Source organism: Cuculus canorus, chromosome 4 (assembly GCF_017976375.1).
Source record: "Cuculus canorus isolate bCucCan1 chromosome 4, bCucCan1.pri, whole genome shotgun sequence".
Classification (NCBI taxonomy): domain Eukaryota; kingdom Metazoa; phylum Chordata; class Aves; order Cuculiformes; family Cuculidae; genus Cuculus; species Cuculus canorus.
In genome coordinates this window covers 7845790-7860701 of record NC_071404.1, presented here as the reverse complement: position 1 = coordinate 7860701, position 14912 = coordinate 7845790, and the positions used below count along the sequence as shown (strand labels likewise).

Below are 14912 nucleotides of genomic sequence, written 5' to 3'. Positions count from 1 at the left end.
GTCTCATTTGTTGCCACCTTGATTAAAAAATCCAGGAAGGCTCCGCTGTTGGAGGTGGCTGCCTCTCTGCTGAGATTTGGAGTTCCTTCATTATTCCTTGGCTACATCCTGATTGCAATAATTAAAAAACCAAAATCTCTTTTCTCTCTGTCTTTCTCTATTATATATATATTTATATAGATAGGTATAGATATATACACATATATATACAAACACATACACACACGCATATACAATTATATATATGTATATATATTTAAAATCACATATATAATCTTTTCTGTCTGCTTTGCCTATTGCTGGCAGTGCGAGCTGACTTGGAGCAGTCTCTTCTGAGGTACCACAAGGAAAAGCCCAAACGAGCTACTGTACACGGCTGCCCTCTTAGCATTGGTACTGAATGTGCTGGTGCTGATGGACTTTGCCTTCCACGTGTGAGTGGGTGTGGGTGTGGATGTCCGTGTAAATCTTTGGGTACATTTTGGATGCCATAGGCGAGGCGAGTGCAGGCCCTTGGGAAAGTAAATGCTGCTGCTGGGCGACATATTCCTCATAGTTTATGGAGGAGATGCAGTCTTTGTCGGGGACCTGGGAGACGCAGATCCTGTCCCGGGGCTGTGGCCGGTGCACAGGAGCAGCAGCTGGCGGAGAGCAGGGTTTCTTCTTGGTTTGGCAAAGCCACAGGAGGATTGTTCCAAAGATGAAGACGGCTCCAGCAGGGATGCCAATGATCACAGGCCAGGGAAGGCTGCTGGCTGAGGACGGGGGCACAGGTGCACTTGGAGGCTTGGGATCTGGACATGACGGCAAGAGGGAAACAGAAAGAGTTAATTAAATACAGGCGAAGTGAATTCAAAACAGATGTCACACTTGGGCTGGCTTTTGTACAGGCTGTCTGGCAACTCTGCCAGACCAAGTAACAAGGGAGAAATCAAGCCAGCACATGATGTTTGGTAACTGCTTTGCTTTTCAGTGCTCCTGGAAGGACACGCAACTCATTCTCTCTGGTTTAGGGGTCGGGAGGGGAGTCTTTGGGGAATATTTTAACTTTCTGATCCAAACCTTAATGGACGCTCTAGAGACAGTCCAAGAGAGTTTCCTAACACTCTCACTTTGCAACAGACTAGGCTTCACTGCCCAGATCAGAGGACACAACACAGGACGTGTCAGTAATACCTCCATGTCAGCAGCCCAGGAGGCACGATTGGGTTGTGTAGAGTAATGGCACTTTGCCCACTTGCCTCTGCCAGGTGTAGCTGTGTCTGCGTGAGCATTAGGCACTATTTAGTACCCCTGTCTAGCAATACTGGAGCTACTCAGCAATGCTCTACCATGCAGGCAGCATGAATGTGGTGTTTTGGAGGTGTGTCTTGATTTTTTTCTGTTGCTGGGAGAAAAACCGAAGGATGGGAAAAACGTAGGTGAGCTCCTATCTCCTCCTTGGTGCCCAAAACATGGAGAACTGAAAGCTCACACAGCATTGAAGTGTGTGCCCATCTCCCTGTGCCAAATGGGCTCTACTCCACCAGTCCCCTTGGAGCTACCTTTGGCTTTCCAGGAGCAGTAAATCCAGCTACTGGAGGAGAAAAGATGCTTCAGACAGCATCTTTCACACCTTGCCTCCCCCTTCCCTTCTCTGCTGTTGGCAGACTGTATATCCCCGAGCAGCCTCTCCGGTTTCTAAGCTTGATCTCTTGATTTATAGACACAAAAGGAATCCTGGGGTAGGATCCTAGCTATGGAAATCCCCATCTAGATGACTACCAACAGGGATTTCTGAAGGCCTGAAAAATACCTGGGGACAGAATTCAGCTTGTAGGGAGACACTCAAGAAACCTCAAAAACTGCAGGATGTCCAGTCACCTGATATGTTATATTCAAACATACATCGCTTAACTCTCAAGCCAAAATTCTTTTAAGATACTGATGCCCTTTTTCTTTCCTTGACAAACAATCCTACAGCTAGTTTTAAATATCAAATATATATCGTGTGGTGTCTTTGACATCAGAAGGACCTGTACTGTTGACCTCAATAGACAAAACTTTGATTCACCAGCACTAGAAATTACAGAGTAATTTAGGCTGGAAAGGGAGTCTGGAGGTCATGTGGTCCAACCTCCTGCTCCAAGCAAGACAGGATCAGAGACGTGACCTATCAGCTGACCACAAAAACAACAGGCTTCATGATGGTTGGCAGAAATTCTCTGCTGGACTGAAACAATAGTGTTTTGACATTCATCCACGCTGTTCTTCTTGTCTATGTCAAATCTGGTAGATTTACAAGCAAAATGGTGTTTTTCTAACGCATGGCCTTGCAACTACATCTATGTCTCTGAGGGCATGCTGGGTTCTCCTTCTTCATCATTGCCAATAACAATAGGCCTGCGGGGCCTGGTCTCATTATAGTCCCACTTAAATCAATGGGAAGTCTTCCACTGATTTAAGTGGAAGCTGGATCAGACTCTCATAGTTCAGAAACTCCCAGAGGCTTTGAGTTATATCCCACCCACATAGCCTTTTCCTTGGGATTGACAGGCTTTCTGGTTGGAGTTTACTCCTAAATCTAAGCGATGCAGAAGAAGACGCCAAGAGTATTCTCTTACTTGGCAACCCACAGTCAGTATCTAAATTCAAGCCAGTAACTCTCAATGGCTGCTGAGACATCAGTGAGCAGAAGAAGCCAGGCTGCCTAAGTCAAAGGAGTCATGAGCACTTTCCCCACTGCCTACACAGAAAACCAGTCTTAACAGCATGGGAGAGTTAATGATCTCTGTCTCTCACTGGTGTCTTGACTGGAGACGCCCCACTAGATCTGATAGATAAAATGTTCTGATATTGGCTCCAGCTCCCACACTCTCTTAGCTGTGATAGCCTTGTGGTGGTGAAGGGAAGAAAAAGCAGCAGGACTAGGTTTTGTCATAAAACTGAAGGATCTAAAGCTAGGTTCAAATGACAAGATGAAGTAGAAAGAAATGCCCTTCTCAATAAAGACAGTTGAGCAGGGCAAAACTGCACAGTCAGGAGACAAAGGAGTAAATTACAAAGCGAGGATGTGCCTCAAACACACTTGATACAGCCTCAGTTTGACATGGCCACCAGCCCTTAGGCCTGGGAGAGAAGGAAGCAGCTGTGAATTTGGTACAAGGGTCCCTAGGGAATGTCTGTTAAGAATTTAACTAATCAATCATTCTCTCTTTCACACTTGTTCTTTTCCTTTCCTTGTGACTGGGACAGGTTTTATTCTTCTCTTGTTTTATTGTATCTTGTATCATTGTTTCCTTTTACCAGTAAAAGCAGTATAAATAAAAGCAAGAGAAAGGAGAAATGTAAGGGAATGGGGTTGCAAACTATGCTGAGATTCAGTTCCTCTGTCCCACCCTGTCACTGATGTAATGTAATTTCTGCAACTGTAGTATCCTTTCCCACCAACTCTTTCATATAGGAGGAGATCTTTCATTTTATTTCACCTTGCTGGAATCATTATTCCCCAGGAAGGGAGAAAAGAAAACATCATCAAGAGGATTTCTGCAGGGGCTGATTTAAATCAGGGTTGATTTATTCACTCGTTCATTTTTATCACAATTGGGCTAGCCTAAATCACTACAGCATCACAGAGGACTGTGAAGCTCAACAGGCATCAGCAGTTGTGCTAATAAATAACATGAGGCAGACTACTGGTTCAGACAGAAGATAAGAAAAGGCATAACTCACCTGGCAGGACTGTGAGAAAGGCACTGCGAAAGCTGTAGCCCATGGTGTTTGCCCCTAGGCAAATGTACATCCCTGCATCCTCCTCCTTGGCTCGAGTGATCATCAGTTTGTTCAGGTAGGAACCATCAGGACGAGACCAGACCTCCCCTGTGGGCAGCACAACAAACTTCTGTCCCCCAACGTCAATGGTTGAGTTGTACTTGCTCTCTGTGCCGTACTCCACCCTTTTCAGCCACTGGATGACAGGTTTGACATCGCTGCGGACCTTGCACTGGAAAGACGTGGTCCCACCATAGTCCACCGTCGTGTTGACAGGGTGCGTCCCTGTCAGGATGGGTTTGGACCTTGTCCTCTCTGCAAAAAAAAAAAACAGGGAGCTCCATAGTAAAAGGGATTTACCAATCTCATTAACTTCTGATTGCAGAAACAGAGGGGAAAGGCATAGGAGGGATGCAAAATAATTGTCTAGTCCAACTCCCTGCTCCAAGGCAGGCTGAGATTTCTGCAGACCTCTCCTGATACAAATTTGCTCAGCCTCTGTCAAGACCTCTAATGGTAGTCGCTCTCTGGTCTCTCCGGACAACTATTGGATAGTCTGAGGCTTAGCAAGTAACTTCTCATGCCTAACCTGAATCTTCCTATTTCTAATGAGGTAATTAGTTGCTCATCAGACCTGAAGAAAAGTTTGCTTTCCTTCATAGCCCTTATATTTTAATTCGGCTCTCTCCTCTGTACCCTCACAAGTGCTAAGCAAACAGGGTCCTAAGAAACTCCTGTAGAAGTTTTTTCTGTCTTTGCCACGTTTCCACTCTCTCAAGTCACCCATGAAGCACTGATATTTGGGTACCCAGTTTGCAGGCACTACCCGTGTCAAACCAGGCCTTTCTACTCCTGGGCAAGTACTTTATTTCCATCCTGGACTTCTGAATTCCCCCATTGCGTTGCTGTATGCTGCAGCTATGAGATGACAAACAGATCCATCCTTCCTTGTACTCCTACTTATCCCCATGTTTCAGGGACCATATCCCAAAATAATGATATCTTAATGGCGTACCTTGACCTACAGGGTCAGAGGCTGCAGTGATCTTCCTTGTCTTGACCAGAGGAGGATAAATGGTCTGATACTAGCCAAAAAGGGCAAAACCCATTTCAGGACTAAACTTGGGTAATAGTACAGGTCTGAACACAAATGATTATTTCACTGTAAATGTTCACTTGATATTGACCCTGATGAAGTTTTGTCAATGTTTATAAATAACTGAAAGAAGGGTGTGAAAAAGATGAAGCCAGACTTTTTCCAGTGGTGACTAGTGACAGGATCAGAGGCAATGGGCACAAACTGAAATATAGGAGGGTCCCCCTGAACATTAGAAAACATTTTTCTACTGTGAGAGTGTCTGAACACCGCCACGGGTTGCCCAGAGAGATTGTGGCATCTCCACCCTTGGTGATATTCAAAAACCATCTGGATATGGTCCTAGGCAACTGGATCTAGGTGACATTGCTTGAGCGTGGAGGGTTAGACTAGATGACCTTCAGAGGTCCCTTCCAAACTCAGCCATTCTGTCATGCTGTGTCTCTTACCACCACGTCTGGTAGGGTCCAATTTACCAGTGAATAGGACAGAAATTTAGGTTTTCTTAGACACAACCACATATCTATTGAGAGCCCACACTAGAACCTCTGTGGCTACCCCTAGTTTGGGGACAGCGAGGGGCAGGATAAAGCATATTCCTTCTCCTTTTCATCTCCCCAAATGCTCCGTAAGGATAGACAAAATTGGATGGTAAAAGTTCCCTTCTTTCACGGACTAATGGTAGGTTATGGATACTGCTTTATCTCTCATTTGGGAGTCCTTCGGGAGGTATGTGTCACCTCTGTTGCTTGGCCTGCTAGCTGCATGTGGGGCCCAAACTCTACTGGAAGCCATTCCATGCCATGTCATCCATTGTTGGGGCAGCTGAGACCACAGGCACTACCGGTGAGGAAGATATTCACTTCATCTTCACTCTTCTGCTTTTATTATTTCTTTCATCACTATAATCATCCTCACACTTGCAATGGAGGAAATTTTTCTGGAGAAAATGCTCCGAAGGCTTTTGCTTTTCTGGCCAATAACAAAATCTTCCCTTTCTCACAAAATTTTTTGCTTCAAGTCTCATCTGATGAAGAAAACATGAAGGTAGAAGAGGAAATCAAACACAAGAGATTCATGAGACTATCCTTTCCAGCATGATTATAAGCCTTAGGTTGTGTCAACACCACATAAAGTCAAAGGCAAAATATATCCCTCATTCTGAGGAAGGTTTAGATTTTTTTTTTAGTGTTAGCATCAGAGAAATCAGACACAGTTTCCAGACAAGGAGGTACTGCAAACCTTTATCCTAGGCACAGAGAGAAATTATGTTGTCACTGTGTGTGGTAACTGCTGGTAATTATCAATCACTTTTGAAGGCAAACACTGTTGGATTGAGCATCTAACAAAACAGCTCCCACCAGCACTGGCTTTGGGGTGAGAGGAAGGAACAATGGACCCTCTTTCAAAAACTCAGGATACTGTCAATAATGAGAGCTCTAAAGATGTGCCTGAGAAACAAAAATACCACAGTGGTCTCTATAGGCTTTGCCTTGGGACTATGAGCAGTAATCACAACTGGGAAGACTGAGACTCAGATAAGCAAGACTTGGGAGTGGAGGCTCAGAGGGGGGAAAAGAAAAGGAGGAAATTGAATAAAACCTGTAATGCTCCGCAGAATGAAGTTAAAAATAGAAAGACGTCTGAAAACTGCTTAATGCGCTTATCTCCTTGACTCTGGTTCCAGCTTTGGTTACTGTTTTCACTCCTAGCCAGCAAAAGCTAATGAAAACAAAGGTTACATACATCTTTAAGTTGATAAAAACCAAGATAAACAGGGACACAGTAAGGGGTTTGTTCCTGGTGCTGTCTGGTTTTGATGAAGTGAAAATGCCACAGCTGCCATTAGGATGGGGCTTGATTCATTTCCCTGTCTCTGCTCCTGGTTTTAGTGTAAACACATGTTTTTACTGTCTCCATACAGCTGCATCTTTATCAATCCCAGATGTCCAGCAGGTTTGTGCCTTCGGAGACCAACAGAGCTCCCCACATGTGTTTTTAATTCCTGTGATTCTAGAGAAAGGACTTATCATAGAGCAGATCTTTACCTTTAAGAACAATCTTTCACACTGGGATAAACTTTCTCATGCTAAAGTGTATGCACAGACAGACAAGCAACATGCTTTCCATGTGGCTGCAAATAGCCCTCTGTGCCCCTGCTCCTCATTAATGAAGACTATTCAATCTTCCTTGCAGTCAGTTCATCTTCTCCGCTTTCTTGAGTTGGCCACTTTGTAATCATTTCCATGACAACTTATGATGATGTCACAGACAAAGCACAATGATTTCAGAATATGAGCTCTTCTCTGGTAGACTTAGATAGGATTTGAGTATAATTATCTTCAGTAATAACAGGGGAAACAGGAGATTACAGACCAAGAATCAGAATAACTATAGTAAGAAGAGAAATTTACTCCATTACAACGTAGGGTTATCCCCCCCAGCTCATCTTCTAAGGGCTGAATCCTTAAAGCTACTAAGGCATCTAAAGATACAGAAAGGACCCTAGAGGGGTATTTTTTTTCCTTTTAGTATCTCATTTGTACCCACCTGAACCTTCAGATGTCCAAATGTTGTTTTTTTAAATCTGGGCCTAAAGCATTTTCTGGCTAATCACTCTAGTCATGAGATTTCTGCTAATTCCCTTCAGATGCTTCCCTAATGAAGCTAACTGGACTGAATTTTCAATTGATTGGTTTCACCCTATTGCTGTTCCTAGAGAGTAATCTGGGCCATCCTAAATATTTCTATGCTCTTCTATGGTATGTGGAAGGGCTTTTTCAGTTCTCTTTGTCCTCCAATTGACTCTGTTGGTAGTCTAAGATTGAACTGGGCAATGCTGAAATTTTACCACGCAGGTGCCCTTAGAGGTGGCTGTTTTCCAAGTATCTTCTCCTCATTTCAGCTACTGAACTGTATTTTCGCTATTCGGTCTTACTCAGTGTTAGGTTTATTCCAGTGGTACAACGTTTTCTCTGTCTGTGCTTTTTTCAACACTTCCCCATTTCTGTGTCCTGCTATCAGCACTGCACATGTGCCATCACACCCTCTTTACTCAGACAGCCCCTTTCTCAAAGCTCCCTCCAAGATGGTGCACTTACGGATTACTTCAACTTTGTATGTTGCATTGATTTCTCCAACTTTGTTAAACACTCGGCAGGTATATTTTCCACTATCCTCCGGCTTCAAGTTCTTCAGGTTCAGTGTCCACTTCTTCTTCTTGTTCTCCCCAATCTCTTGGGGCGTGAGGGGCTTATTGTCCTTCAGCCACGTGATGTCAGGCCGTGGATTCCCGCTGGCCACACACTTCAGGCGGATGGAACTGCCAACAGGACGGGCGATCACCCTCCGTCTCATCTTTGCTGGCTGTGTGAACCTGGGTCGGGCTGCAAAAAGCATGAAAAATTGACTGTTGTGAGCAAAGGGCACACAAAGGAAGATACTGTTGTCAAGTACTATGGCCAAATTTGTTTGAGAGATATTCGGCAACCCCATACACACCAATGTATCACTATCACATCAGCTCAAACTGATTTCCTTAGAAAGGAGGCACTATCCAGCCTGATGTATTTGAGTTTCTACTGGACTACTACTGATACCACATTAGCCTTCACCGTGGCACAACCCCAGAGTTTTTCGGTGTCTGTAAGGCGCCTGTGTCAGACCATCTCATAAAATAAAACCAAAATTATGGTATTGTAGCTGAAGGCAAAACGTGGCCCCACAATCACATTATAATTGTTACCACATTCCATGCCACAAATGCAAGCCCTTAGCCAAGATCTAAGGAGAAAAACTCAGATTCCTGTCAGACTGACCATTTTCTCAGTCTTTTGCTGGTCACTTGAAGTTTCGTTTTGTGAAGATGTTTTGCCCATAGTTCTCACTGCCTTTAACAGGACTTCAGAAGAGTCACCATCTTTTCAATTATGACAAAGTCTTAGAAGTGTGGTAGACTTTTGCACATTGAGCTGAACTGAACCGTATGCAATTCATTCAACATTAATTCATGAAGTATTCACATTGAAAGGCCAAACAAATGGAAATACCCAATAAAAAGGCCTTGAGTTTGCTATGAGAAGACACCCCATGCCAGTCTATCCAAGAAATGGAGAAGCTGAAGCACTAGCGGTTAGTGGACAGAATCATGGGTTAAGATAACCACCTTGTCTTTGCAAGGAAATCAGCGGTACTTCTAATGGCAGTGACAACAACACTAGATAAATGCAAAGTCCCCATCTGGCAAAATCTGTTAACTTATAACCTCAACTGCACCTAAACGTAATTCAGTCTATATCAGAATTCCAGAGGGAAAGGTGGCACCTCTGCACCCTGGCAGCTTCAGTGACATTGCCCAGAGTCTTCCTGCAAAGCAATGAGTTGGACTAACAAATCAATAGAAAGAAAAAGATCTTTGCAAAAAACTTTTAAGACAGTTGACACAATAGAACATGATCTGTTGCAAGGCAAAAGCTTGTCTGATGTATTTTGTGATGAAGAATTCAAAAGAAATTACAAATTTCTCAGTTACTTTACTTAGGGAATGCCAGTCTAGGGGCTCTTCTAACTCCTGCTGAGATCAACAGCACTTCTGATTTCCAGTTGGCACTCTCCTCCTACATGCAAAACAGCGCTGCCAAATTCGCCTGTCTTCTTTTCTTATTTTATCAAAGCCAGTTTCTCCTGTGAGTCCATTAAGTGTCTCAACAACCGCTTTCTCTCCCTGCTTTTGAACCCTGTTTCTTGCTTACCATAATCTTATTCTTCAGCCATAAAGGTCAGTCATCCTGCCTTGTCACACTCCCTGGTAAATTCTCCCTGATTCTTTTCTTGGGAAATAAGAGAAATAGGTAATGAGCAGCCTGCTCTGTGGCACGCTGGGATGAGTTATGTCCACCAGCCACTGGCCTTCACCACCAGCATCTGGAGAACCACAACCTCAGTAGCACATAACACATCAAAGCAAGCTGAGAAGGTTGTGCACCAGGTATCAGGGAAGTTTGCTTCAGGAAGGCACAGCGGGGCACCCTACCAGAGAACGAGGCCTGCTGTGCAGGGTTGAGGGCCAGAAGCTCTGGAATGTGCATTACAGCAGAGCTTGGCTGGATGGAGGAGGTTGGTTTGTAGCTTCCTCTCTCCAAGCCCTAGAAACTGCAGCTATTGCCCTCTGAGGTCTGTGAACATATCCCTTAGTCCTCACCCCCATTCAGTATTGCCCAGCATCCCTCTCTCCCAGAAGAAGACACCCTGTGGCATACCCCTCTCTTCAGAGACCTTTTCTGTAGGGGAAACCATCTGCCTTCACCGCTTTCCCTAGCTCCCTTGGCTGTCACTTTGGGTCCTGGCCATTTCATGTTATTTCAAACTCTTGCTTAGAAATGCTTTACTCTCCGTACAGAGGCTTTCATGTGTAATCTAATGAACCAGAGCAACTCCAGCACTGTAAGTCCTTGCCATGACAGCTGAACAGCAAGTGTGACATACTAACCCACTCCACAGGTCATGATGTTTAAACTGCTGGGTATTCCTGGGGGTCTGCTGCAAGAGGAGTCTCCCTCCCATCAAAAACAATCACCCTCCCAGAGAGACAATTAACCCCGCCAGAGCTGCACATGATGAGCAATGACATGCTGGAGTTTAAGTCTGAGAGGGAGATGTGCTGATAAGGGCTGTCATTGTGGAAATTCAGTGAATGTCTGCAAGGTGCATGGAGAGGTTAACAACCAGCCCTGAAATGGTTCTAAATGGTTATTCTCTAATATGGCATCAATTTACTCTGAGAGCAGGAATTGCATGTCCGGGTAAGAGTAGATCTTTGTTGGATGAGATTCCTGAGCTGGGATCAGAGTCAAGTAAACAAGGCTAAACTTTCCCCTTCCTTTACCTCTTTCCTGCTTCCACAGCAATGTTTCAGAAGGACTTGGTGTCTCTGCTCAGTAAGGACTTTGCATGACAGAAAATCTCTTTTCTCCCAAAAAATCAGGCCTAAAACTTTTCTCGTTTTCCTCCCACCGTGACTCCCATGAATCTGTCCAGAGTTTTGCATTCACTTCTCATACACAATTGCCCAGATACACCGAACTACAGGTAAAGTTAAGCTTTTTAGGCTCTTTGTGCCTTTCTTTCTTCTTAAGATTAAGTGATTATGTGGTCTCTGTGCAATATGATGAACCCAGATCCCATTTACACAGTCCTGAACATTGCTTTGACAAATGCCTGAATTGGACAAGTTTAGAAAAGCCAGTTAACAAGAAAGGAGAGACACACACATAAGAGAGAAAGACAGACCCAGCATGCACAAAGAAAGAGGGAGAAGCAGCAGTGTGAGAGAGAGGCAGAAAAAGTCTCTTGAGTTGATGCTAGTCAATGTTTGTCCCCAAATCTGTAACATTTACAGAAGTTTTGCTTGTTGGAGTGCCAGAGAAGGCTGTTACAAAGTGCTTCTGTGTTATTTATACTTCACATGCTTGTTCTCCTCCACATGACTTGGCGTTTGCTTCACAAACTGCACATTTGTACAGTATAAATTATGCCACACAGAAGAGCAAGGAAAAACACAAGCGGATGAGGACAAAGAGACAGTGTTGTGTACAGGTTCCTTGCTGAAATGCTGCTTACCATGAAGATTTATTCAAGCTAATGAAAATTAAATTAAACAGAAGGCTGTTGGCACAAAGACCTGGGAAGTATCTCAGTGGTTTCCTCTTCCTGTGGAACACCTTGAGGTACGTGGATTAGCCCCAGAGGCTCCTGTCAACCATTGCTCATACAAAGTAAGGTGGTTAGCTAAACCATGTAGTCTGCTATGATCTGACAAAATTACCTCCACACAGTGACAGTCAATGCCACTTCAATCTTTCATGATACTTACATTAAAGAGAGTTATGACACAAATAAGTATTGAAATAATTTTGAGTCTTTTGGATAAGAGTTCAGTCAGTTGTGGGAAGATGCAGATGGGGGTATCTGTCTTTCCCCACACAAGATCCCTGGTTTTGATGGGGGCAGAACCTCTCCCCAGCAATACCATTCCATGATGGAAGCTGGAAAGCAAAGTGGAGACTTTTGTTATCATGGTTCTCCTCTCCCACTTCTCTAGAGCCCAGGACCTCACAAACATAAATTGCTCCTTCACCCGTTATCCTCCAGAGTCCTGCAGACACACAGTGATCCTCCCTGCACACCAGCTCATGCCTGCACTTTTCTGGTGAATGCTGCTGGATGGAAAGGGCTTAGGTGGGTGTGTGGCTGCCCCAGCCACTTCCCTGCTTGAGGAGAGGAGACAGGAGGGAGAGAAAGGGGGAAAAGTAGAAGTGCAGGAACACTCTGCAGCACAAAGAAGAACTGGGCCAGGACAGCACAGAGTAAAACACAATCCAAGATTGTCAATGCCCAATAATTGTACTAGTGCTTACATCTTTTTGTCATGTTATTTTTGCAATGATCCAACATCCGCCAGCTCAGCTAGAAGCACATCTGTCATGGCATTCAATGTCTGCTCCTATCTCCACCAGGCTAATGAAGAGTAGAAAGATGATAATTTTCCTTGCTAGCTTCTGAATCCCCCTTGAAGGACTCCTGAGCTGGAGTTTACCTAAGCCAGCCTTTCTCTAGCTCTAAAATGTTGTCATCCTTTTCCAGAACAAGTGGAGGTTACTTCCCAGAGTAAGCTCAGATTCAGATGAACTCAAATCTATCGAGGGCTGCCTCCTTCAGGTGTGGCCTGGACTACACCACAGCACACTACATCCCTTGTTTTCCAGCTCCTGAAGAAAACTGGACTCAGTTCAAGTGATGGGGACTCATACGGTGAACATTTGACAGGTTCCATACCTACTATTGCTATGAGATTTCCCCCTGGCCACATGGTGCAGATGTAGTACAAAGCCATCTCTGTATTATAAAATTAAAAGGAGGGATGTATTCTGCTTCAAGAGTACAATGGAAACGCTGTGCTACATCTCTCAAGGTCATAAACCCACATCACACTCCTGTCAGTAATGGCCAAAAGCTGTTTGGCATCAGCCTGACAACCTATTGTCCTTCAAGGAGTGCTTGGACCAAACTTAGGACCTGCACATCTTCCATTGATTCAGAACCTGTTCCAAGTGAGGTTTTAGCAGTTCCCCAAAGCTCTGCAGCAGCATCAAAATCCTACGCTCGAACAGTTCAGGGCTAAGAGAAGTTCATGCAGGTGTCTAAAAGAGAAAGTAATTTTTAAAAACACTCAGCTTTGGCCTAATGCTAATTCTCCTGAAGTGAAGTCAGACCTCCCATTTACCCTCAGTGGGAGCAGCGTTATGTTGGCACCAAAGGCTTTTGGAAATATTGCTGTAAAAGTCAATATGCCTTTTATGGAGAGTCTATGAAAGCTGTAATAGCTGCACACGCGAAAGAAAGTCACTGCCCAGAAAAACAAATGCAAGGGAGAACCATGCTGAGGTACATGGCAGGGGGCCCTAGAGCGGACCACGGACTGCATTTCGCAGAAGGACCCCTGGATGGGATCCATTCACGCTGACATGTTAAGCTGACACTGTGTTTATTATTTGACCATCTGTAGGGAGAACTCACTCCAGTTATTCTGCCTTGCTTTTCCTTCAGCAACACAGAAATGTGCTGTGTGAACAACAGTGATTCAAGAGCCAAGGAAAACCAAAAAAAACATATGCTGTTCCTTACCCCACTGCTTCCCAGAATGATCTTCATATTCTCCATTGGAGCCTTCAGGCATCTGGCTATCCTTTCCTGAACTGGCATCATCTGCAAAGGAAAGGAAAGGAAAGGGAAGATGTTAAGGTGTCCCACAGCACAAGCAGTACAATAACAAGAATCTGCATTTCCTCCTGGAGGCACCATACAGCTGAAACACACTCAATATATATTTGGCATCCACATCATGGCACTTACAGCCTGGCCAGTTTAACGAACAACTTGTTTGCTGCTTTATGAGCTTTTCAGCAGGCTACCAAAGCCACGGGAGATTAATCAATGTTTCATTAATAGCTGACAAAAGACTCTTTGTTTATGTTTACAGGTTGCTGTTTCCTAGTAGGAGCCAATTCATTGTACCTCCTATGCAAATAATGGTATAAATAAAAATTACAGATAATTAAACCTATGAGGCGGGAGAAGACTTATGCGATCAGTCACACAGAGCACAAGCAGTGGAACTGGGGCCACTAACTCACCTTTCAGATTCTAGACAAAATCAGGAAAGCAAACAGGTCTAGAGTCAAATAAGCCCTCAAGGGATGCTAAATGCAAAGCTGGAGAAAGCAATACTGAATTGAAAAGCTGTTTGCGTGGTTGTTTTTTTGTTTGTTTGTTTGGTTTTTTTTTAATTAAGACACATCCAGGTGTATTGACAACACACTACCTCGTCCTTTATCACTCTTGTTGTCTACACCCCTAGCACAGAGCAGCATCCAGATCTCAACTCTGTGCCCTGTATTGTTAGGAGAAATAGAAATCACCACGAGGTGAAACCCTCACCACTCCAGCAGCGCCCTCAAATTGCTGCTGTGACATGGCCACCTTCAAGGTCTCCATGAGGGCTGAAGGAGCAGGAGAGTGCCCTGAGCCTCTTTCTGCAACCTGGTGATGCTGATGGCCTCACACCCCTGCAGTGCCCAGGTGTGTAGGCTTTTCCTCCTCAGCCTGACCTACTACATAAGCGCCCAGCTCAGAGCATCCTCTTAGAGCAGTGCATCACGCCGTGAGGGAGGTCCATTTGAGGGACTTTGGGCACCTACAGGTGACAGCATAACAAAGAATAGCGCTTCCAAGGCTACTTCTGTGTTTTATAAGTGGCACAGTGCCATACAGCAGCTGGATTTGAGGGGAAGATCTTGATCAAGAGCTACTGAGCTCCTAGCTAAAGTGCACTGAACTGTGTGAAGTTTGATTTTCAAAGATAGGACACGTGAAGGCTGTGAAAAATTTCACCTCTTTAAGGAACTGCTCTGCAATGGTGTAAAAAAAAATAGAGAGTGAAAACATCCGACCTCAGGAATTAATTTTTCCAATGTGCAACTCCTAAAACCCATAAGAGAAAGGTGTCACA

General features: G+C 44.4%; 1 protein-coding gene across 9 annotated transcripts in view; it reads right to left on the bottom strand.

Moving 5' to 3' along the window:
• Positions 1 to 231: 231 nt before the first annotated feature.
• Positions 232 to 14912, bottom strand: part of FGFRL1 (fibroblast growth factor receptor like 1) — a 173945-nt gene continuing 159264 nt past the window's right edge. For all 9 annotated transcript variants that reach the window (XM_054065160.1, XM_054065158.1, XM_054065154.1 and 6 more), the window contains 4 exons: positions 13529 to 13609; positions 7948 to 8232; positions 3712 to 4065; positions 232 to 794 (listed from right to left, as the gene is read on the bottom strand). In XM_054065160.1, the coding sequence (XP_053921135.1) occupies positions 385 to 794; positions 3712 to 4065; positions 7948 to 8232; positions 13529 to 13609 (1130 nt within the window). In that variant the 3' untranslated portion in view covers positions 232 to 384. The remainder of the gene's footprint in view (positions 795 to 3711; positions 4066 to 7947; positions 8233 to 13528; positions 13610 to 14912) is intronic.